General features: G+C 37.0%; 1 protein-coding gene across 3 annotated transcripts in view; it reads left to right on the top strand.

The window, feature by feature from the left end:
* Nucleotides 1–26169, top strand: part of ADGRB3 (adhesion G protein-coupled receptor B3) — a 796575-nt gene that overhangs the window by 744916 nt on the left and 25490 nt on the right. For 2 of the 3 annotated variants that reach the window (XM_066359102.1, XM_066359101.1), the window contains 5 exons: nucleotides 3799–3897; nucleotides 4231–4402; nucleotides 16651–16746; nucleotides 18754–18793; nucleotides 24283–24926. In XM_066359102.1, the coding sequence (XP_066215199.1) occupies nucleotides 3799–3897; nucleotides 4231–4402; nucleotides 16651–16746; nucleotides 18754–18793; nucleotides 24283–24926 (1051 nt within the window). The remainder of the gene's footprint in view (nucleotides 1–3798; nucleotides 3898–4230; nucleotides 4403–16650; nucleotides 16747–18753; nucleotides 18794–24282; nucleotides 24927–26169) is intronic. The other variant, XM_066359103.1, reaches the window with a different exon arrangement.

Genomic DNA, 26169 nt, shown 5'->3' with positions numbered 1-26169 from the left:
CTTCCCCTCCCCTTCTCTCACTCTCTCTTCTCCTCCTGCAGCCATTGCTGGATTGATTTGAGCGCATCAAGCCCGGCACTAAGAATGGCTCCCTCCGAGCCTCCTCTGCAGGTGCTAAAAATAGCTCATTGTGAGCATGGCCCCAAAGGGGTATAGCATTGGCCCAGGTGGGGGTTGCTAATTGGATCCTGGTTGGGGCACATATAGGAGTCTGTCTCAGTATCTCCTCTACTCTCACTTTAAATAAATAAATAAATAAATAAATAAATAAATAAATAAATAAATTTTATCTAGAATATAAAATGCTGTTTAAACTTCAGTATCTATAGATTGAAACTTGCTCTATTCCAAAGGGTAATTGAAAGGTTTTTTTTAAAAGACATTAATGTTTGGATTTTACTTCACAGAGAAAGCAATGAGGGCAGTAAGAAGGACTTCAGTGAAGAACAAATAATTAGAATTAACTAAAGAAGCATTGAACAGAAAGCTAATTGATTAACTTCATAATTGATCTTCCTAATCGTAGATAGTGACCATTTCTGGTTGTTTGAATAAACATAGATATCAGCATTTCTTTTGAAACATTATTATTGAGAATTAAATATGGTACCAAGACATTCCTGCTCCCATTTATTCCTGTTTCTTTGTTCCTTTCTTCTTTTCATGATCAGTTATTAGAAACCTCCAAGAATATAGTTTGTTTAATAAATATTTAAAGCAAATAAGCGAATGACTAATAAATAATACAGTAGCTTGACAAGTTTTATAATATCCAAACTATATTAAATTGTTATAATACATAAAATACATTTACCAAAGGGGATTTATTATAAATATCGATGTATCTTGTATAAAATAATAACTGGAAAGAATGAAAACAAGATAAAGTGGCATGTGTCTTTTTAGAATATCTCAAACAGAGAATATCATCTTCTCTCTTTTGCTGAAATGCAGCTTTGTTATCTACCACATATTTTAAACTGCTTTATCTCACCTATCTGAAATTAAGGAGACTACTACTCTACCAGGGCCTTGTACAAATCTCAAGATTATTCCAAAGGGAGAAGGCAGATTTTCTTTTCAGGGAATTTTTTATAGTATTAATAAACCAAATTAGACAAAAATTGTATTTTCTAAAAAAAACAAAAAATCATTGAGAAGGGAACTAGAACTTGTGGACTTTGAGACCCTCCCCATCTACCCCCATTCCTACCAGGACTATACAGACCACCCGGAGAGAGCAGAGAAATGCCCCGAGTTCAGACTCTGGTGCTCGACTGCGTACTGGTTACATCTAAACTTATGGGAAACTCAATGTTTCTTTTAATTGTTAGCACTTTTTGTTTTTACAAATGCAGAATTTCTCTTACAACAAAGAAACAAGTTTTATTTTCGGTTGCAGCAACATAATTTGGCATCTAGACTGTGTATTCTTCATAATACATTAATTTCCATAGTGGCCATGCAAACTAGGAAAAAATATTAGGTTTCTGGGAACTCTATCTGTTCTCTGCTCCATTCATGTACAGGGGTCCCCAAACTTTTTACACAGGGGGCCAGTTCACTGTCCCTCAGACCGTTGGAGGGCCGGACTATAAAAAAAACCTATGAACAAATTCCTATGCACACTGCACATATCTTATTTTAAAGTAAAAAAACAAAACGGGAACAAATACAATATTTAAAATAAAGAACAAGTAAATTTAAATCAACAAACTGACCAATATTTCAATGGGAACTATGCTCCTCTCACTGACCACCAATGAAAGAGGTACCCTTCCAGAAGTGCGGCGGGGGCCGGATAAATGGCCCGTGGGCCGTAGTTTGGGGACCCCTGATATATAATAACAGAGTTCGAAGGGTGCCCAGCCAGTTCATAGCAAGCATAATTTTTAACAGTTAGCTCTGACTAAGGAAAGTTTCTGTAGGCCTTTTAGCCAGTGTCAAAACTCAAAGAGAAATGAGCATTTCAAATATTGTCTTAAAATAAAATTTTTAGCAAAGTCTGTACTTATTCAAATTACTCTTTCTTTCAAGACTAAAATACTTACGTTGTGTACTAAAATTATTTTTAAGTAATCTTTAGCTTTTCAATCTAATTTTAGAGCGTAGATGCATGGTGTCCTTAAAGTTAAGAAAGGTAGCCACATCCGTGCTTGAAATACTGACACCAAGTAGCCTACCTTCTGTGATCAAGAAAACAATAAATGGCTAATTAATACCTTTTAATATTAATCTAGTGAGACTTAACAAATTGCAGACCCTCAAATGAATACTTAGGGCAGTGGTGTTCATTCCTCTTTGCTCATCAGAGTAATTATGGAACTCTAACAAATACCGATGCCTGGGTCCCATACATTAGTCTTTGTAGTTGGGTGTATACATTTGATATTCAGCTGCTGTGGAGAATTTTGGTCAAGGTACTCACTTGGGAGTAATTTCAAAAGCAATGGCATGCCCATTGAAACGTTCATAAACCCCAGTGGAAAGACTGCCAATTCTCTATTATTTTGAAAAGTTTAGGCAGATGTGTCTAGTACATATGTCCTCAGTTAAATCAGTAAAGGGAATGATTTAGTATTATATTCCCCATCCCCCACATTTAACTCTGAAAGCCTTGACTTTTCTCATGGGGTCTACAGATCAATCTACTTACTTAATAGCTTTCAGATTTATTATCCCATCCAATCACTACTACAAATGAGTGTACTTCTTTAAAAGATACCAGACATTCTGAATTATGAGCCTCTTGTGATTCTTTCTGTTCTGTGGATTTTATTTTACACATAATAATGTAAGTCCACTATAATATTATTAAGGAAAAAAACCTACTGGGCTTATAATTTAGACATAAACATCACATGGGAATGGATGAGAGAAATACACTGCAGAAAATTATTTCAAGGTGTTTTGAATTTTGATTCAAGTAATTTATTTTTGGTTTTTTCCTAAGAGGATTATAATAAAACAGACATTTTTCAAGGACTCTTTTCTAAAGCACAGTGTATATGAAGCTTTGCTATGTAGTGTAACTTTATTTTATGACAGTAGACTAAACTTGAATTATTTTAATCTAAATTTATCTGCACAATTCTCTAGACTAGAAGAGACCATATAAATGCTATTAGATGGTGTCTATGACAAAACATTTAGAAAGAATATTTTGAACTTAATGATTATGTTCAGTGTGATTATATTAGAGCAGAAAGCTATCACCCTTTTTATTATCAACTAATTTCATCAGCCCCTATATTCAGATCATCCTAAAATATAAGAAATTTCAAAATATCATTTTGTGACAAAGGTATACCTTGTACAAATGACTAAAGGTCTAAATTAGGTATCTTCTTTCTATATTGGACTTCTGGGATACATATTTACATATCAAATGGTTTTAATTGATATTAGGAGCCTTTTGCAAATGATAATGAAAAGTTAGGAGTCCTTACTTTTTTATCAGGGGTCTGAATAAAGGGTTTTCACTGTATGTCAACACAAAAACATGCTTATGTTTAACTCAGCGTATTGGGCAACTTTGGTCTGTAGACGCAAGGACCATTTATGGTGTAAATGATTGAAATGTGCATTGCATGCTACAAAAGCCCAAATTATTAAAAGGTAAATGTTACAAAAATAATGTGTAATGTAAATGCATCTTGTAAATGACCTAGAACATTCATTTTTGATCAATATACTTTTCTGCATGAAATCGTATTTAAAAGCTAACTTACCACAGCAATTTTTTTTGGTGACAATTCAATATTTTGTTCTTTTTGTGGGTGTTCTGTTTGTTTGCAGTCAGATGAGTGAGCCTCATAGCGGTTTGACGCTCAAATGTGCCAAGTGTGGAGTAGTTTCAACAACAGCTTTGTCAGCCACCACCGCCAGTAACGCCATGTTAGTCCCAATCATTTACATCTTCTTGTTACAAATCTTTTATGGTGCATGTGAGAGAATGCTATGATGGAAAAAAAAAATATCATGTTTGCTAATACGTATTAGAGCTAAAAGCATACTTAAATATTTATAATTGGCAACTACCTTTATAACTATTGTGGGATTATCTATAAAAAAATTTTAAGAACTATTGAATGTTTATCTGCTTTGTGGTTTCCAAGTTAATGGCCTTGGTGCCACATAAAAAAAGAATGCTTTGTTGAATGGGGGTTTGGTTATTTCTGGGGCTATGACGGGCCGCTTCGTAATGTTGCTTTCTCCGTCTCTTCACAGGGCGTCTCTTTGGAGTTCCTGTGTGGTGCTGCCCCTTCTGGCTCTGACGTGGATGTCTGCAGTTCTGGCCATGACAGACAAACGTTCCATATTGTTCCAAATACTTTTTGCAGTGTTTGATTCATTGCAAGGCTTTGTGATAGTCATGGTCCACTGCATTCTTCGGAGAGAGGTGAGAAATATGATTCTTGTGCGAAAGACGAATGATGCTTAGAAGAGTATTTTCCTTGTTTACAAATTTCTTTTTATATCTGGATCTTCAGCTTAAAGCTAGGCTTCTCTAAAGACAATGATTTGGGAGTCAGAGCTAAAATGAAGTTTTAAGGCAAAGTTCTAGAGGGCTTCTTAGATTCTGAGAGTGATAAATTAAAACAGATGGGACTTGGGACTGTTTAATGGAAAACAAAACATGGCCAGAAGTGCCAAGAGCCAGAGAGAGTAAGTAGATGCAGGAGAAACTATGATGGAGTCGTAGGTACAGATAAGTCTGTTAGAGAAACTGGTAGGTAAGAGTGTACGGAGTCACATTAGAAAAAGGCATAGTTCATGAACATGATGCAATAATATTTCTTAAACCCATTGCTTAACTCGTGTGTCTACACACAGCATATTCCCAGTCCTCATACTTAACTAGTTTGTTTTTAAATGAAGATGTGGAAGATTAATGAACAGTTCTGTGGTCTCTATACCAAATGGAGGGTAAGGTTGCTGAAGATGAATGATTTTGATATGGGCGTTTATGCTCAGAAAATACAAAAAAAAATGCACAGTAGAACATGATAGGCAGGAATTGTCCCCAAGAACTGGACATCTATAATTATAGTATTTCTCCAAGACATGATTGAGATTATTGTCAGCAGTGAGGGAAAGAAGTGATTTTTCAAAGTTGAGACACTAACTTGCACCAAAATCATCCAGAACAGCAATACATTTCGGACATGAGTTGTTGAGGAATAAAATATTGTTTTCCCACCAGTGCCAAAATTATTCTGAGTGCTTGCAAGCATTGACAGTATTTATAAAGTTTATGAGTCATTTTAGCATTTATTCTGGGAATAGCGGCAACTAAAACGCACAGTGACACAGTGCCATGCTAATAATCTTGAGAAAACAGTCTAGACTGTTGTTTTGCTTTCTCTATCTTGTTTGAAAATTGTATTGTGATGCATACATTGCAAAAAGACACATGTGTATATGAATACACACACATACAGTGATATGTGAACGTAACCAAAGGTTCTTACCTAATTTACCAGATAGGGAGAACAACATACTGAGCCACGTCAGTATGGTACAGATGTAAGAAATAAACCTACATGTGTGTTCTAAAAACATTATATGATGAAAAACAATGAAAACAGAAGACGAGTCACTTCACATTGCACAAGGAGGGTATTTAATCATTTTTAAAATCTGATTTAATTCTCAATTGCCAAGCTTCACTATTCTCTCATTACAAATTCCTACCTACAATAGATACATTAAAAATCTTCTTAGCCCTGGCCGGTTGTCTAGTGGTAGAGCGTTGGCCTAGTGTGTGGAAGTCCTGGGTTCGATTCCCAGTGAGGGCACAGAGGAGAAGTGCCCATTGGCTTCTCTACCCCACCCCCCTTGCTTCGCTCTCTCTTTCTCTCTCTCTCTCCCCCTCCTACATCCATGGCTCAATTGGAGTGGGTTGGTCCTGGGCACTGAGGATGGTTCCATGGCCTCAAGTGCTAGGAAGAGCTCAGGTTTGAGCATGGCCCCAGATGGGCAGAGCATCACCCCCTGGTGGGCTTGCCGGGTGGATCCTGGTTGGGGTGCCTGTGGGAGACTGTCTCTGCCTCCCCTCCTTTCACTGAATTAAAACAAAAATTTTCCAAGTATCACATTCTTTACAGACCAAAGTTAAATAAATTTTAAAAGAAAATCGAGTAACTTAGGACTCTCTTATTCTCTAACTATAACTCTTCCATGGGTCTTTTGTATTAATATTATCTCTAGTATATTTATGTAACAAAATTATCCTGAGATTCTGAGTAGACACATGATAGGCATTTTGATTGACAATTAAAGATGAATGGTGTGGGTTTTTAGCAAGATACATGATATATTTGTGTGCAATTTTCAGAAGATATTAATACATTAGGTGTTAAAACGGAGAAAAGTGGCCCATCTCTAAGTATCTCTTTTCCTTCAGAAATAAGCTTTCTATATAGCCTTAAGCTATGATCAAAATATTCACGTTTTAAAGTGACAGATAATTTGATGGCTTAGAATCAAATTTTTGCTGCTTACATAAAGAAAAATATTTGGCTTAAAAATTCATTTCCATGAGAACTATTTTATATTTGCTAATTGGACTAATAACTGTCAAAACATGATTTGAGGATAATTAAATTAAGTCACAATAAGTGCTACTGCTAAAATAGTTTCTGTAAATATGTTTCCTGTATTAGTGGAGAATAAAAGTATGGTTATCGGCCTTGTTAATGTTGCATTTGCAAAGATTAGTTCAAATTGAATAATTTTATAGCTGATAAATTAATAGCAGAGTATCATCACTTGCTTTCATTCTAACTCTGAAATAAATAATTGCATATCTACAGTTCTCACATTGACCCTTAAAAATACCCTGAAACATTCCTGTAAATATACAGAGTAGATTTCATTGATAGGACAGGTCTCTTTCAAAGTTCCCCAGAAGAAATTGTTACTGAAAAACCAAATGAATCTTCTTTAGATTTTGTAAATTCCAAGGAGCTCATCATAAGGAGAGCCTACTGGGTTCACAGAAATCTTTTTGATCTTCTACATGTATACTACCTGACAATAGCAATGGGTCTATTTTATATTACCTGTGATGATGCTGCTCCAACACTAACCACACCCCAGGAGCATAGAAGCATCTTCCTATGTCTTCAATGTCTCCTGTGAGCAAAACACTCCACAAAAATGTGCCAAAGCAAATGGACTAAATAGCTGCCAGTAGACTGCTAAGTAATGACTCCTCTCTATTAGCGTACTTGATAATCCTATGGAGGATCCTAAGGATACAGTGTTATCTTTACCGCTTTTTTCACTTCAAACTGTTTTCTTCAAAGTAATTCAAGAAAATTTGTATGGATTTTTCTTTTCTTGGAAGTGTATAAACAATTTAAGAAACACTGCCTTCAGTTTAGAGACTAGATAAAAGATACACATATATATATTTTGTGTGTATATGTGTGTGTGTGTGTGTGTGTGTATTTTTCTGAAGTTGGAAATGGGGAGGCAGTCAGACAGACTCCCCCATGCACCTGACCAGGATCCACCCGGCACGCCCACCAGGGGGTGATGCTCTGCCCATCTGGGGTGTCGCTCTGTTGCAACTAGAGCCATTCTAGCACCTGAGGCAGAGGCCACAGAACAATCCTCAGTGCCCAGGCCAACTTTGCTCCAATGGAGCATTAGCTGCGGGAGGGGAAGAGAGAGACAGAGAAGAAGGAGAGGGGGAGGGGTAGAGAAGCAGATGGCCACTTCTCCTGTGTGCCCTGGCCGGGAATCAAACCCGGGACTCCTGCACTCCAGGCCGACGCTCTACCATTGAGCCAACTGGCCAGGACTCTATATATTTTTGATGCACACTAATATAATTTGGTTGTTTTCTGTCTTAATTTAATGATTGTTTCTATGTGAATTCAAAAGGCTTTACCCGTATTTACTTTTGCAATCTTCCTGCAAAGGAGGTGGATGGACACAGGGGAGGAATATAGCTTTGCAGTTTAAGAAGGAGAAAAGAAATGAGATGCTATAACAGTGTCATCTTAAATGTGACATGCTTAGGGCTTAATTTATTTTAAAAGTGCTTTTGCTCTTAGTGGGTCCATTTTAGAACCAAAATTATTTCAAGTCAAGAGGGAAGGGAGATTCGCTCTGGTACTATGAACACAATTATATTACTCTTAAGAAAAAGGCAAATTAATTATTTGCATAGCAATTGGTTGTGACCTCCAAAGCTGATATGTTATTATTTAAATTTCACAAAATTTGTATATTTGAAAATACAATCTCTTTTTCTAGAATACCTTTCTCTTTTAAATTGCTTTGGTAAATGCCTCTGACAAAAGCTAAAACAAAAAGAGGCAGTAAGCATTTTTTAATAATTCAACCATCTGATTTATCACAACACATTACTTTCAGTAATACCTAGACCGCGGGCTAATATGTGTCATAAGACAAAATCTTACAGAACAAACATAGATGCTTTCCTCCATTGATCAGTTATTTCTTGATTAGAGTTCATTTGCATTAAGCATGTAAAGGCATTTACTATTTACTATTCTCCACATTGCTATGAAAATGCATACTACACAAGAGTTAGGAAATCTTTGAACTAGTTACTGTTGCTAGGAAACCACTTTCTTGGTGCCTGCACATTCTTCTCATCTCTCCTGTCTCTGGCTGTGTCTGGCTTTAACACAATCGTACAGCTTGATGTCAGATGGGGGAAAATAACAAGATTGTGATACAAAATAAACGACAATAAACCCTTTCACTCAATGGAAGGAGAAAAGGAAAGTGCTTAATGGGTAATATTGTAGTATCGGTCTTTGAGGACCTTGTGTAGCATCAGAAGCAGAGTCAAGCTCCTCTTTTCTCCTTCCCCGCTCTGGCAGGAGGTCCAAGCTGCACAAGATGGGGTCCGTGAATCTCCATCCAAACCCAGGAGAAATTTTGTAGCAATATGCTTAAAATAAACATGAACAGATTTTTCTTTCTCTCACTTGCCTCTACCTTTTCTTTTTTCCCCTTTTTTCTTATTTCCATAAAGAGTATAGATAAATAAAATAATTTATAAACACATGACAGCAAATTATAAAACGGTCAAGCACCCTTACTTATCCTATCTAAAACTAATATTCTCGCCAAATAAAACATTTTAGAAAAATAAATGAAGCCAATAGTGGTGAAATAACTAGATAGCAATTTGAAAAGAGGTCATAGTGCAAAGAATACAGTTCTGATGGAGAATCACGGGAATGCCCATGCTTGACTATTTACATAGGTATGACTCATTACAATGGAAGGGTTTATCCCTTCGTGAGGGGCGGGTGGGGCTTTCAGTCAGTCTCTGAGGATGAGGGAGTAGATGACAGGACACTTCAAAATGGAATGAGTCCTGGGGAGGGGGGAATGTTGTTGGAGGATCAAGGAAGTGGAGGTTTCAAGTACAGGAAGATGAAGAGTGGTTATTGGATATATGGTTTCCATAGAATGGAGTTTGTGGTAAATAGTAGCGTTGATTCTTCTCTGGTACCACCGGGAGCACCTGAAGACAAAAAGCAGGTGATATTATCCTGGACACAGTAACTCTTTTTTTAAAGGTTTCAACTGCAGCACTAAAAGAAAGACAATACTGATGACATTAGAGTATTGATTAAGCAATGTTTTAGACTAGAGCTTTCATGTTTGGGGTATTTAGTTGCCATAGTGAGAACCATTGTCGGTGATATCATGAAGAAAGTTCAATAGATTTTAAAGAATGAGTGGCTCCCAGGTGGGAGAGTTATGTTACTTATCCTAACAATTTTAGCTTGCTCAGAAGAAAGTTGGGTATGGATGAGGGTTTAAAGGAGAATGGAGTGGGTTGCTAAGAGCTTTATCTTTTTCAGGCTGGATTGAAGGGTCAAAAAGAAATGCAGGTTTAAAGATTTAAAAGGGTTTAAAGATTTCTGTTGTTTTGTTTTTAATAAAATAGGATGCGTATCTGCAAACAGGAGAATGGCTCTAGTTACCACAATAAAGCTGGATTTCATCAGAACAGAGATTAGGGAGCACAAAGACTGCCCACCCTTAAATAGGAACATAGACAGGACACAAACGAGGCCAATATGCTTATGTTCCTGTATACATTTCCAAGAAATCGCCAACCACCCCTTGCCCAACAGGCATCTCATTTCTTAGGCAGGGGAATATACCATATTTTCCCATGTTTAAGATACATCTTTTTTTCAAAAAATTTGGGGTCTAAAAACTGAGTGCATCTGATTCAGTGATTGTAGATTTTTTTTACTTGCATTTCCTGCTTTTTCACGCTTGTTTTTGCACTCATTGTTGAGGACAGTGATTCGCCATCAGACACAGATGAGGACAAGCTAATAATGGATGGGAGTTCTGACAGTGATGAGGAGTTGTATGAGTTTATGAGGAATAAAGCTTGAGTTCAATAACTTTATGTAATATATTTTTTTCCCAATTTCGGGCCCCCAAATTAAAGTGTGTCTTATACCTGGGAGTGTCTTATATGTGATAAATCCTTCCCCTCTTTCCAGAGTGGGTTTTCCTGACTTGAGCATTATGGCAATTATATCATGAATATTTACATCAGTCATAATCTATATATATAGTACTCTAAATCCATACAAAGCTTTAAGAGCCTAACAAGAACATATAATCAGTGAAAAAACAGACACAGAGTCTGTAGCAGAGATTGGCAAACTCCGGCCAGCTGCCAGGTAGCGTGCCACCATGGCCTGCTGTCATCCAAAATTCCGAGTACCCGGCCATATGCACAGGCAGATCCCACCTCCCTTCTCTCTTCAGAGCCCTGGGTTCTGCCTTGCAACATTGCTGACTAATGGCAGGAATTTGCATATGTCTGGAATAAAGGTTTAAAATAAATATAAGAAATAAGAGGTCATGAATGAAGTGTTTACTTTTTGCCTGGAAGTGAATGGCAGGAGGCTGGAGTGAAGTGTCCTCTGTGGAGGCCGGGGAGGCGGTGGCTGGCCGAGAGCTTCCCTTTTCTCCTGTTCACACGCGCACACTACGGAAACACTGTCACCTCTTTCAGGTCATGTATGTGAACTGTCATCTAGGGAAACTTCTGTGACCCCAAAACTGATACAAAAAAGGAAAAAGCTACAATTTTGAGGTTAAGTGAAAGATCCTTTAGGTGTTAGAGCAGCGATTTTCAACCAGTATGCTGCCAGAATTTAAAACATGCACTACCTATTTTTTTTGGGGGGGGGGCATTGACCTCTTTTCCCTTAGATTGTCAAAGAAAACACACACACACACACACACACACACACACACACACACACACACTACCACAATAGCCATCCCATGTGAATGAATCAAAATTATATATTTTTTGTCAGGTCAGCCAAAAAGCATTTTGTATGGTATGCTGCAGAATTTCAGTAATTAGGTTGTGTGCCATGAGATGAAAAAGGTTGAAAATCGCTGTGTTAGAGGATTCCAATAGAAAGTCATTAGGACTGAAATTGGGACTGAAGTCCATATTTTTCCTTCAGTCTATAGCAAATGGCAAACCATTTGCACCAGAGAAGTGAGGTGATATTTTAATAATGTAGTTGCTTTTATCAATTGGCATAAGGCACCATGAAATTGAGAAAAATCTTACTTTTTCATTTAAGGATTAAATTATAGGAAATTTAATGTGATCACAAAGAACCATGCCATTTGTTCAGACAGAAATCAAGAGAAACAATAGTCGACATTAGGTTCAGGAAGAAAATAAAAATACATAACACATAAGAAACTCCCTTTACCTCCAGTAACAATCTCAAATTATTTCAAGAATGTGACTTTTTTTTTTTTTTCTTGGCTTAACATGATCCTCAGAATTACTGGAGGTAAAAATGTCTTCTTCAAAGGTGTAGATTCAGGGTCTGAGCTACGCAGTGCTAAACGCAGAGCTGTTTCCAACAGCGCAGCTCTTTGCTGTGATGTTTCTTTAAACTGCAAGGCTGCCAAACAGCACTCCGTGCTCTTCCCCAGCGCTCTCTGAATCTGCCACAGACTTTGACAATGACACTGCCCAGCTGTGTTCAGAGCAGGACCAGCCGAGAGCCCTCAGCTTGCTGCTGCAGAGCTGAACGGAACAGCTCTCCCCACGGGACACATGACAGGCAGGAGCGAGACACACCCCTGCAAACTTCTTTGAACTCATGTCTCATCCAGGAATCCATCTACTATAAAAAGGTTTATAGCTTTTTCAAGAATTTTCAGAGCAGCCCCAGCAGGAAGTAGTTGGGATAACTTGGGTGGTGCTCCTGTTGGGTACTTTCAGAAACAACCTTGATAGCTTGTTCTTTTCATCTCCCCTTATTTTTGAAGATGTTTCTGGCCATTCTTTTTTTTTTCATTTCATAACAGGACATCAGAGTTCCTGAAAGTCTCCTAAATATTTCAAGGCTATTTACATAGTCAATCTTTTTTTTGTTTGTTTTTTTAATACAGATTTTTTTTTAAAGATTTTATTTATTCATTTTAGAGAAGGGGAGAGAGAGAGAGAGAGAGAGAGAGAGAGAGAGAGAGAGTATGGAGGAGCAGGAAGCATCAGTTCCCATATGTACCTTGACCAGGCAAGCCCAGGGCTTTGAACCAGCGACCTCAGTGTTCCAGGTTGACGCTTTATTCACTGCGCCACCACAGGTCAGGCTACATAGTCGATCTTTATTACTCCCCCCCCATTCTTTTTAGGTGGAAGACCTATCACAGAGTTTTATAAAGAGAGAAGATTTTTGAACTCTAGATTTTAACTGTGCCATAATTTATGTTAAATATGTAATTATTCTAGACAGGTCTATTTAAAAATTGCATTCCTAGTGTAACAAGTTTACAGACTCATGCATACAGAGGACAGACTGACAGCTGTCAGAGGGGAGGTGTAGGGGGCTGGGTGAGAAGGATAAAGGTATTAAGCAAAGGGCAAGACTATGACTCATGGACACAGATAAAAGATGACAACTGCCGGGGGTAAGGGGGTGGGGGAAGAAAAAGAGGGTAGAGGAGGGTAAATGGTGATGGAGGGACGTGACTTGGGGTGGTGATCACGCAGTACAGCATACAGATGATGCGTGATAGACTTGCATACTCAAAACCTATATGATTTTATTAACAAATGTCACTCTGTTAAATTTAATAAAAATATATCAATATCCCACAAAAAATGCTATTGCAGGAACTCAGAGTTATAGTATACTTTAACATTTAAAAATAAATTTTAAATGAAATTGCTACCTGACATAAGTGACTAACTGTCCACACATAGTAAATCAGCTTAAAGAGCTTAAATAATAACATTTGCATCTTCTAACAATTATTTTTCTTCAACCTTAATCACAAGACAAGAAAGACATCGTGACTATTATTGTCCAGCATTGTAAATATTACTCTTGGCATAGGTTTTAATTTCAGGCTGGGATGGCCAGATCTAGACTCTGTCTCTTCTTGTTTGTTTTCTGTGCTTTTTCAGTGTCTGGAATTAAGGTTCTTGTAGAAAAGCCAATTAATTATCAAAATGTTTCCAAATAGCTGCAGATGCACTTTTCAGGTGCTGTCTTTGCCTGAAACACCCTTTTCCATGCTGAGGAAATAGTGTGGACCCTTTCCTGACAGTGTTGGACAAATATTTAAGGCTAATTCATCTAGATTGCTTGAATGCAGTTTTAAGAAAAAAAATCAAACAGAGTGTTTGGAATAAGTAGGATTTCTCCTGCAAATCTTTTTTTTTTTTTTTTAAGACAGAGAGAGAGTCAGAGAGAGGGATAGGTAGGAACAGATAGACAGGAATGGAGAGAGATGAGAAGCACCAATCATCAGTTTTTGTTTGCGACACCCTAGTTGTTCATTGATTGCTCTCTCATATGTGCCTTGACCGTGGGGCTACAGCAGACTGAGTAACCCCTTGCTCGAGCCAGCAACCTTGGGTCCAAGCTAGTGAGCTTTGCTCAAACCGGATGAGCCTGTGCTCAAGCTGGCGACCTCGGGGTCTCGAACCTGGGTCCTTCACATCCCAGTCCGACACTCCATTCATTGCACCACCACCTGGTCAGGCTCCTGCAAATCTTTTTGAATTAGAAGTAAGAGAGGCACTAAAAGTGTTAGAGAATTTAAAATTTAAATTATGGCATTTATATGACCATTAAAATGACCTTGAATTTACTAGAGGACTTTTATGCTTTTCTGTTTTATATATTTTTTCTGAATAATATTAACTGATTCAAGAAGTTTTACATCATTCCCCAGTATAAAAATGCCCTTAGTCCATTGTCATATTTGGGAGTTGGTAGTTTAAGGTATTAATTCTTTTGTGTCTATCTTATGAAAAAAGATATTTCTTAATATTTCCTTCAAGCTCTCAGATGATTTTAAAAAGAAACTTACAGAAGTTGCTTTTGCATATTTCATTTTGAGACAAAAATATCCTTGACAGCTACACTCTGAAGGTCTGAAAATAGAGTGGTTAGTAAGCACCAGTTAAATTAATGTTTGGATTACCGAGTGCCACCTTTATATTTTATGTATGCTGGTATTCAGAAATAAATTTGAAACAATCTTCACATGACAGCTCTGGCAAGACAACATTTTCTAAGATATTTATCATCCTTTATAAATTTGCTTTAATAGTTGTCTCAAGGCACAAACAAAAATTCAGCATGTACCTATTTTTTGACAATGGTTCTTAGGATTTTTTTTCTAAAAACATACTTTCTTAGTGGTTACTTCAATGCAAATTTCTGCATAACAGAAATTAGTGGTCATTGGGTAAACTCTAGATTCATTACCAATTTTTGATTATTAATATATCACTTATATCAGACAGACAACTCTTCATTCTTTTTTCCAGGAAATCCCAGATTTAGAAATTAGAATCAAAGAATGAAAAAGAGATCAGAGAGCACTGAGTCCGCCCCCCTCCCCCTTAATTCACCCCTAGCATGGTCTCATCACCAGGACTAGAACCTGAGGAGGAGATATACCAGTGGACAAAGGTCTCATGATTGAACCGGTTTGCCAGGACTCTCTGGTGTTGGCTAAACTCCTTGTCACTTTTCAAATCTTGCAGTTTGAGAAAGAGGCTGCTAATGACTTATGATATAGGTGAGAGGAGCTGAAAACAACTTAATAGGCTCTGATTTTTTCTGCCAAGCACATATACTGTGTACAGCTTGTAATGAAACGGTGGCAGGATATTTTATATCTGGATTGGGTTTTTTTGTTCTTTTTTGTTTGTTTGTTTTTTGGAGTTTTTTTTAGCAAGAGAGAGACAGAGGCATAGACAGTGAGAAGGACAGACAAAGACAGACATAAGGAAGGGAGAGAGATGAGAAGCATCAATCCTTTGTGGTGGCACTTTAGTTGTTCATTGGTTGCTTTCTCATATATGCCTTGATGGGGGAGCGGCAGGAGGGGGAGAAATCCCACCTGGGCAGTGACCCCTTGCTCAAGCCAGCGACCTTTGGGCTCAAGCCAGTGACCATGGAGTCATGTCTATGATCCCATGCTCATGATAGCTACCCTGCACTCAAGCTGATGAGCCCCCGTTCAAGCAAGCGATCTTGGAGTTTTGAACTTGGTTCATTTGCATACCAGGCCGATGCTCTGTCCACTGCACCACTGCCTGCCTGGCCAGGCTGTGCTTTTGAAAAATAAAGATCATTAGGTGGTTTACCATGGCAGTCTCTACATTCAGCAGAATAGGGGAAATGCCACTGCATCCATGCTTTGTATTTTAATCCAATAAAACAGATTATGACGAACATGAAGGAGAATTTCAATGATGTGAAGTCCAGAAAACAAAATATTAGTAAAATGACTTTGCCATTGACTGGGAAAAAAACTACTTGTGATGATGTCTATCAACAGCTTGTTAAGAGCTTAATGAGCCACAGGCAGTGGAAAGGACACCCTGGTGCGGAGGCATCACGTGATCAGAATAATTATGGATCCTATGTTTGTTATTCATCTATTCCCGTTCATTCACTTGTTTAATAAAAGGTATAATGTTCTTTGAATTTCCTTGTGATAACTTTGTTCTTTGCTTAGTATCCAGTTGTGAATGGATATTATGGAAGTTTGGCTTTGCCAAGTGACCTTTTTTTTCCCCTAAGACAATCAACCAGAAACAGAGTGTTTTTGTTATCTTTTTGTCTTACTGTGTTTTGTTTTTACATCAGGGCATACAGTACTTGAAGGGAGACAAGAGTGTCTCACCAATAGGATTCCTTATGTGAGACATCAAAGTAAAATCCCAAATCGATTTTATTCAAAAGATCGTCGAGTAATCTCATTTTTCACAATGTGCAAAGCTGTTACAATGATTATGCCATACCAAATAGTAAATCCCCTTTGGAAGACACACACATCCTTTGTAACAGTGGAAATAAATCTGCCCTCTGGTGAGAATTATTAGTGTTGTGCCAGACATAGCCATCCCAACACCTCCCTCTATAGATTACGGCAAGTGATAAAGGCACCCCGCCTAGAGCAAAGTCGAGGTACACCAGTATTTGTATTAGGAAGTAAACAAAATGGATATTAGATTATAATAGCAATGATAATCTCTTTCTTTGTTGATTGCCAATATAGACATTATCTGATCATTTCGAAGAAGAAAATTAACATTTGTCATGTTTTTACCCACAGGTTCAGGATGCATTTAGATGCCGACTAAGAAACTGCCAGGATCCCATCAATGCTGATTCTTCAAGTTCTTTTCCTAATGGGCATGCTCAAATCATGGTGAGCATGGCTTCTATTTTCCTTCTAATTGTCGATAGAGTTGTGATTTCTCAAAGGAATAAACAGATATTCTTATTAGTAAAATAGTGTCAGCGTCCCATTTTGAGTGACTTTGGCTTTAGTTTATTAACAGGCTTAGAACTTGAGTACCAAGGAACTATTCTATCTGGATTGTGTAGGTGTCCAGGATCCGTTGCTGGCTCTGTGGTATATCAAGTATGGGGCTTCTCAGCAGCACTAGAGAGAATTCTCATCCTTTCAGGGAATTAGGATAACAATGTCTCCAAAGGGTTATATTTGTTTACAGATCAAAACGATGGACCTGTGCTTCTAGTCTTAACGCAGTGGTTCTCAGCTGTGGTTGCACGTTAGAACCCTCACTCAGACCAGTGAGGTCAGAGCCTCTGGTTTGGGACCCAGGCATTGGTGGCTCCCGTGTGCAGCCTCCCAGGAGAGCTACTGCCCTAAACTCTAAAGGGCAGTCAGGCTTCCAGGAACAGTCAGTTACTGTACATGAGCTCTGGCTGTTTTGGGAATTAAGGAGTACTTTAGACATAACCACTCTGGTATATTTTAGAAATGAGATAATTTTTAAACTATTTCATTAAAATCAAGAGAGTTGCTTTATAATATGTATTTTAAGTGAAATCTATTGGGATAACATTAGTTAAAAACACATCAGTTTCAGGTGTACAGCTTTATAATACAACATGTATACTCCAGTGTGTTCACCACCCGAAGTCAGTCCTCTTCCGTCCCCATATACGTGAGCCCCTTTACCTCCTCCCCCTCCCCAACATCCCCCGCCCCCTCTGCTGAACACCAGAACGTTGTGTCTATGAGTTTGGTTTTTTTATTTTTCCCACATATGTGTGAAATCATAGTTCTTATAGTTGATTTATTAATGTTTTTTTGATTAGGCAATGTAAAAATAGTCCAAATGATATACTAGTAAGTTTCAGTAAGACTTGAGAAGGGATCAGTGATTCCTTATGAAAACAAAATAAATACTAATATCTGGAATTTAAAATATTGATTAAGATGATATACTTTAATTTTACAATGACAAAAATAAACTCATTTATTTAAAATAAAAGTTTAGGGAAAATATGAAGATGGAAACTAAACTGTAGCAGCTTCTAGGCCAGATTAGTATTGCTTCATCTTTAATTTTAATTCCTAAGCCTGAAAGCCTTTGGTCACATTTGAGTGGAAATGGATTATTAGAAGAGAGTGGTTTGACAGAGCTGTATTATAATATACTATATTGCAAACAATACACACACACACACACACACACATACACAAAGTGAATGCTTAAAAAATAACAAAGACATTTATTGAAGTATACTCATAATAGTGTTCATTTTCATATTTTCACTATGGTTTAAGGCAGTGGTCCCCAACCTTTTTTGGGCCACAGACCGGTTTAATGTCAGAAAATATTTTCATGGACTGGCCTTTAGGGTGGGACAGATAAATGCACAGAATAAAATTATGCGACCGGCGTAAAAACTGTGGTATTTTTAAATATAATTGTCAAACTTATGAGACAAGTATCAAGAGTGAGTCTTAATCAAATGTAACAGAGGGAATCTGGTCATTTTTTAAAAATAAAACATCGTTCAGACTTAAATATAAATAAAACAGAAATAATGTAAGTTATTTATTCTTTCTCTGTGGACCGGTACCAAATGGCCCACAGACCGGTACTAGTCTGTGGCCCGGGGGTTGGGGACCACTGGTTTAATTTTGTCCTTGAAGATAGGTATTGTGTTGCTTTTTCAAAATTGTGTGTCATGTTTCCATTGATTTTATTCAACATTTGGTCTCTAGGAAATACTCTTGGAAACAATTTAATTATTTCTTGAGAAAACTCCTTCCTACAACACAGTAACCTGGGACTGCCTAGTCAGATAACTGTAAACTTCAGATAATCTGGTTATTAAAAGTTACCCGAAGTCCTTATTAAATGATGATTCTTTGCTTTATTATTTCTTGTTACAGACAGACTTTGAAAAGGATGTAGACATTGCTTGTCGGTCAGGTAAGAATATTTGGATTTTGAAACTAATCATTAGAGATGTTAAATCATTTTCCTGGATTTTAATTTTAATGAAAATGCTGTCATTTGTGCAACACATTTATGTGGTGAATAAAATATTTGGATTTCTATTTACAAATAGACTCTTTCAAATAGAAATAGTGTACTGTAAATAGCAGAATGGGGTGTGTGGAAGAAATGAGAGAGGAAAAGAGAGAGAGAGAGAGATGAGAAACTATAAATGGTTCATTGAGAGCACCATGACAGCAGAAAAGCATTAAGTTGAATGCATAAGCCTTCCCATTCCACTGAATACTGGTTGTCAGGTGTAACGCCCATCAGTCTAGACTCTCTGTGCCTCAGTTTCATCATCTATGGACTATTCGCTGGTTTAGGATGAACAACACTGTATGTATGTGTATCATAGCCTTTGTTGTTCTGTTTTTAGAGGAAACAAGAAGAAACCATTCAGCACACCCTGTCTTACATTATTAGTGTCCCATTGACATTGCCCCTGATGGTTGTCCTCCTGCCTGTGGCTAAACTCTCACCAAGAGTGGGTGACTCAAGGTTTTAAAAAGAAAACTAGATTTCATTTTTTGGATGATTCCAGTTGTCGAATTGCTTCTTTATATTGAGACAAAAATATACCTTATTCTACCTTTAATTAATTAGCATGTAGAACAAGAATGGATCACTATTTCATCAAAATATCCCAGGTTCTGAGAGCAATTATCACTAAGCCCAATCCAAGTTTTTTGGGGTTTTTTTTTTGTTGTTGTTGGTTTTTTTTGGTCCAAGCTAAACAGTGTTTCCTCATTCATTCCTCACAGCATAGTGACCTTTGGCTCAAGCTGGTGAGCCTTGCTCAAACCACATGAGCTCGTGCTCAAACCGGCAACCTCAAGGTTTCAAACCTGGGTCCTCCACGTCACAGTCCAATGCTCTATACATTCCTCACAGCATTTTCCCAGGAAGACATGGTGTCCCGAGTAGCCTCCAATTTGTTAATAATTTTAAATTATGGTACCCAGATGTATACATATGTAACCAGCCTTTATCACAGTAGGCTCTTCAATTACACTACTGCTCTGAATTTGCATCTGATTACATAGCAGCTCATACTATACTAGTAACAAACAACTAGTTGTCATCTAAAATTATTGAAAGTTTTTGTAGTAGCTGTCAGTGTTTTCCAAGTCTAAGATTATATCATGGTTCTGTTCATTTTGTTGTTTTGTACCTCCCCCTTGAAGAAAAATCTGTCCTTTGCATTTATCTCTAATTGCTGTTATCTTACCAGTTTCAGGTTAGCTTTCTATTTATTTGAAATCATTAGGCCTGACCTGTGATGGTGCAGTGGATAAAGCATCGACCTAGAATGCTGAGGTCACCAGTTTGAAATCTTGGGTTTGCCTGGTCAAGGCACACATAGGAGTTAATGCTTCCTGCTCCTTCCCCCTTTCTCTCTCTCTCTCTCTCTAAAAATGAATAAATAAAACAAACAAAAAAAATTGTTAAGCCATTGAAAGTTTGATTAGCATACCTTCTAATTCTTCATTCCCCAGCCACCCACCACATTCATACTACTTCTACGTGTAGTTTTCAGATTAAACTCATAGCCTTTAAACATCTATGCAGAGATGTTTAAAGAATTGTCATAATCACAAGAATATGAGAGACTACTCTCACAGTTTCATTCCCAAAACCAATCAAAACACTCTATGTAGAATATAGTCATAACAGAGCAGTAAAATAACTATCATTATTTGGTAACTCATAGTGGACCTGTGTAGGGTCTCAGGAATCACTCTGTCCTGTTTAATATCTAACAAAATATTGCTAAGACACCATGTTTGGTTTCCAAAGTTGACCTTGTCCCTTCTTGGAAAATTGATTAAACTTTTTTCCCTTGCTTCATCCACTTTCCATAATTTCTCGAAGAGCACTAGTCACGGTGCCAGGTTTCACATTTGTGTCCCAAGGTGGAATGTGGTTTGCCTGAGTCTGGAAGCCTGAATTTGTTTAAGATAATTAGGTATTTATTTAACTCCTTTTTACCTACCTTCAATTTAGTTTCCTTTCTACTTCTTTTGGTGTATTGTTTACAGTTCTCCTTGACAGAGAGGCAAAATAAGAACTGTCTAGTCTTCCTTTATCAGCTATTAACATTAAAACAGTGGTAATCAAAGTGTGGTCCCCTGAACAGCAGTGTTAGCATCACCTGGGAACTTGTTAGAAATGGAAACTTTCAAGTCCTGCCCCAGACCTACTGTGGGCCTGGGTAGAGTATTTATCTTCCAGCCAGGTAATTCTGATGTATTTTAACTAGCAGTAGAGAACCGCTGTATTAACCCATCTTAACGAGCTGTGGGTCTCACTTCTTAAGTATTCATTCTGTTCTCGTTAAATTATCTCCTTTTTCCACAATTCACGTAATTCTGAAATTTAGTATTCCTAATATAAACCTGTACCATTAATTCAATAGAAAATATTGTTTTAAATGTTTTTAGCTGTCTGTGCCCATTTTAGCTGAGCTCATCAGGAACTTGCTGAGTTTTTCTAGAGATTTCTGTTCAAGTGATATATTCACTTTTAAAGTCTAACTCATGGACTCTGAATACTCTTTCTCTAAGTTTTGTTGAAATTCACTTTCCCAAAAGGGTGGAGTATACATCTGATTGTGTAAGATATTCAGGTGCATTTGGTTTTGTCTGCATTTTGCCTTTTACAACTTGAATAATTTCTCTCCAAAGTACCATCACTTCAAAATGATGTTTGTTGGTGGTAGAGATTTTTTTATGTGTATATTCAAATTTTGGATATCCATTTTAAGCAAGTCTAAGAAGCTGACATTTATTCTATATAAAGTAGACCCTACTTTATGAGAATTACCTTTCCCCAAATATTTAAGATAACACAAATTTTCAATAAACATGACGATAATTTGATAAAAATGTGATGACTATAAGTCATATTACATTTATACAAAACTGAATGAATCTTATACAAATGCACATTATGAAACCAATATTCAGTATTAAGATTTTCTTTATAACGTATTCTTAAAGTATAAAATTATATGTTCTTAATGTAATATGGTAGGTTCTTATAACCTGCCTTTAAATTTCACTGCTATAAATTTTGAATTCAGTTTTATATACAGTTAAGGATTAAACCTGACCAGGTGGTGGTGCAGTGGATAGAATGTCAACTTGGAACACTGATGACCCAGGTTCGAAGCCCCAATGTCACAGGCCTGAGCTCAGGCTTATCTGGCTTGAGATTAGGCTTACCATGTTGAGCCCAAAGTTTGCTGGCTTGAAGCCCAAGGTTTCTGACTTGAGCCCAAGATCACTGGCTTGAACAAGGGGTCACTGGTTTGGCTGGAGCCCCCTGGTAAAGGCACATATGAGGAAGCAATCAATGAACAACTAAGGTGCCACAACTATGAGTTGATGCTTCTCATCTCTTTCCCTTCCTGTCTGGCTGTTCCTGTCTGTACCTCTTTTTCTCTGTCTAGCTTTAAAAAAAAAATTAAAAGTATTCTTCCTTAACTATGGAGATTTTTTAAAAGTATTTTACTTAAAATATCATTAATTCTATTAGCATACTTTGCCCTTTAATATTTTCGTGTAGATTGTTCCTAGAAACCACAATTTATCACCAGTTTATTATTTTAAGCGGTTTAGAAATAACTCTTTTAAATCAAATTATTCTAATACAAAAGTCACAACCAAACTGGATTAATAAAAAAACATGTTGGTCCTGGCTGGTTGATTCAGTGGACGGAGTGTCAACCCAGCGTATGGATGTCCCAGGTTAATTCCCAGTCAGGGCACACAAGAGAACTGAACATCTGCTTCTCTCCCCTGCCCTCTCCCACTTCTCTCTGTCTTCTCTTTTCACAACCAGTGGCTTGATTGGTTCACTTATTGGCCTCAGGCACTGAGGATAGCTCAGCTGGTTCTAGCATCAGCCCCAGACAGGGGTGGTGCTGGGTGAATCTCAGTTGCTGTGCATTTGCAAGTCTGTCTCACTATTTCCCCTCCTCTCACTAAAAAAAAGAAAAGAAAAAGAAAATGTAGATTTAATATGATTTTCCATGTCTAAAGTAAAGAGACCTAATCCAATAATTAAATTTAGTGTTTTTATAGATAAAAGATACTTACAATATGATGTGTGTTTTGAAATAATTTCAAGGCTTCTCTTCTTTGTAATAGGGAAACACATCTGTAGTCTATTTTTCAACCTCTGCTTTAATGCACAATAATTATGCTATTTGATAATTAGATAATAATAGATAAAATTTAACATATCTGAAACTGGTCAAGCAGAGACAATAAACCAGGTATTTTACAATTTTCTATGCCTAATGAAAGTTTCAATGGCCACTGCTCTGCTTTGTAGCTAGGGTTGCGTTAGGTGTAAATGTTGAGCCAAATTGCACTCAGTGTCATTCTGTGTGCTTTCAGTACCAAAATTACCAAGAATATTTCTTCAGAATTTCATTCTTTTATACCTCACATTTGAAAGTTTTTCACAGCTAAGCCTGGTTTGAGTCATTCTGCCTCTATTATGCATAAAATATAGCTTTCTCTTTTATAGAGAGCTAGTAAACATAAAGATATATTTTAATAAAGAATTGTGAACTCTTTTGTTGATTGGTTTATTTTTGTTTGGTTTGCTTTTTGTCTTGAACCCTCTCTTACTATAAGGTATCATGCTTTAAAAAAATTTTTTTTAAGTCATTATCTTTCAGCTTTAAAATGGGATGGAGGTTGCAGAAGCTTAGACAGTTTTGATTTGTTTTGCTTGAACTCAATTGGCAGTGTTAGTACTCCCTCAAGAGCATTCTAGCATATGGACTAATCTTGAAAAAAAAATTTCTTTTCCTAATGCAATTGAAGATGATAAACACTTTTGAACCCTGCTTCTACTTTGACCATATGGACTTCATAGATAAAAATGACCCTTAATTTTTAACATACATAATTTTTGGAGGGATTTCTGATGCAGTAGAATGAATTCTTGATTATCTCTTTCAAGAAGTATTTTAATGATTATAACTTATAGAATACTTTAGGGGAAAATCCTTTACAAAAATGTCAAATTCATGTGAAATATATCCATAATGTCATAAAACCCTACGCAGTAGATTGATGGAGAAAACTTCTATGGTAATCTGCCTTTCCCCTGAAAAAAATGACTCAGAGCTGTTTAAGAATAGGTGACTGAGATCTTTGAAAGTCCATTAATCAACTTTCAGATGTATTTTACCTGTGAGCTACCTGAGATCTATGAGAGTGTATCAGAATCAATAACATGCAATTGAGCAATCTAGACCATGCACAAGCAGTAGATATGTAATTTTAAAAATATTAATTCTTTATTTTATTAAGGATATTGTTTAGTAAAAAGAGAACAGAATGCCATAATGAAAAGTAAGGAAACATTAACTTTGTTATGAACTTTCATGTTTGAATTCACAGTTCTTCATAAGGATATCGGGCCTTGCCGAGCAGCAACAATAACAGGGACGCTCTCTAGGATTTCTTTAAATGATGATGAAGAAGAAAAGGGATCAAACCCTGAAGAACTAAGCTATTCAACTTTGCCTGGAAATGTCATTTCTAAAGTCATTATCCAGCAGCCCACAGGTCTACACATGCCAATGAGTATGAATGAGCTGGGTAATCAATGTCTGAAAAAAGAGAACAGTGAATTGCGGAGAACTGTGTACTTGTGTACAGATGATAATTTGAGAGGGGCTGATATGGACATAGTCCATCCTCAAGAAAGAATGATGGAGAGTGACTATATTGTGATGCCCAGAAGTTCTGTAAATACCCAGCCATCAATGAAAGAGGAGAGCAAAATGAATATTGGCATGGAAACGTTGCCACATGAAAGGCTATTGCACTACAAAGTAAATCCTGAATTCAACATGAATCCCCCTGTTATGGACCAGTTCAGTATGAACTTAGATCAACATCTCGCACCCCAGGAACATATGCAGAATTTACCATTTGAGCCCCGCACAGCTGTGAAGAATTTCATGGCCACTGAGTTAGATGATAATGCAGGACTATCAAGAAGTGAAACTGGATCAACCATATCAATGAGTTCTTTAGAGGTAAGCAACAGAATGAACTTGTCTTGGCATTTGGAATATAGAGAGAATGAGAGATTGGTTCATGTGGTACTGGACTGAGGGGAAAGAGTCCCATTAGCTTTTGCGGTTATGTATCAGTAAGAATTTTTGGCACGTTGGGCCTAGAATATTCTGGATGTATGTTTTTTCCAGTAGTGCATCAGAACCCTCTCTCTCAAGGTCATGTTTTAAAAAAGAAATCCTCTATAATTAAAAGGATACCTTGAAGTCATAATTCTTCATAAAGCAAGTAGAGCACTCATAAAGAATAAAACCCAGAAGATCCTCTTGACATTTCTCAGGTACTACAGGTCTTTGGGTGGTTAAAGACATTTCTGGTTGGAACTACAAACTTAAAACAAGACCTGGATTTTCTGTGAGGTCAACTGTTAAAAATAACGAAATTGAAATGTGACTATAAAGTCTACCATTCCACAGGTTATAAACTATGATTATGTTAGATCAATATCTCTCAGGGTAAATGTTTTGCTCTTACAGATAATGTACAACTGAAATTTTGTAACTTTAGTTGTGACCTCTCAGGAGGGATATAAATTGAACAGGCTAAGAGTTGGGACTCAGAGGTCCAACTACAGGGCTTTTGAGAAAAAGCAAACTCCTCTTGTTTTCTTTTCTACTCATAAAGTAAGTAGAGAACAATCAACAGCTATCAAAATCATTTATGTTGTATTATAATTAATCAAGCAAGAGCTAAAGACTATAATGTCTTATTTTCTTTTGACATGCATCCTGTTACTGTTTTATATGTGACTTTTATATCCCTTTCCTTGAAGTTTTGCTATAAAGTCACTGCTGATACATTTGCGTGTGCTCAGTATAAATGTAATACATGCATTCTTTAAATGGATTACCAATTGCTTTAATATGAGCTTATTTTATAAGACATTATCTAGAGAAAGAAACTAGAATGTTACCTACCCTTTCCATCAGAAGTATGCTCAGAATGCTATCTCTGGTGTTCCAAAGTGCCAGAGGCAGCTGTCTCTTCCATCACCCCCACAGTCATGTCTTCTGCTAGGTCGAAACAAAGAGACATCCCGAGAGGCTAGAGTAACTTGGTGAGTGGTGATATTTTGAGGTTTTTCCAAACTGGATCAAGTAAATTCTAGACCAAAATGAGAACATCGGTGGATTTAAAACAAATCCCTAAATTCTAGATCAATATTAAATGGAATAGGATTTCTGAGGAGAAGCATCCTTCAAA

The sequence above is a fragment of the Saccopteryx leptura genome, chromosome 1 (assembly GCF_036850995.1).
Source record: "Saccopteryx leptura isolate mSacLep1 chromosome 1, mSacLep1_pri_phased_curated, whole genome shotgun sequence".
Lineage (NCBI taxonomy): Eukaryota > Metazoa > Chordata > Mammalia > Chiroptera > Emballonuridae > Saccopteryx > Saccopteryx leptura.
This window is presented reverse-complemented; position numbering and strand designations above follow the sequence as displayed.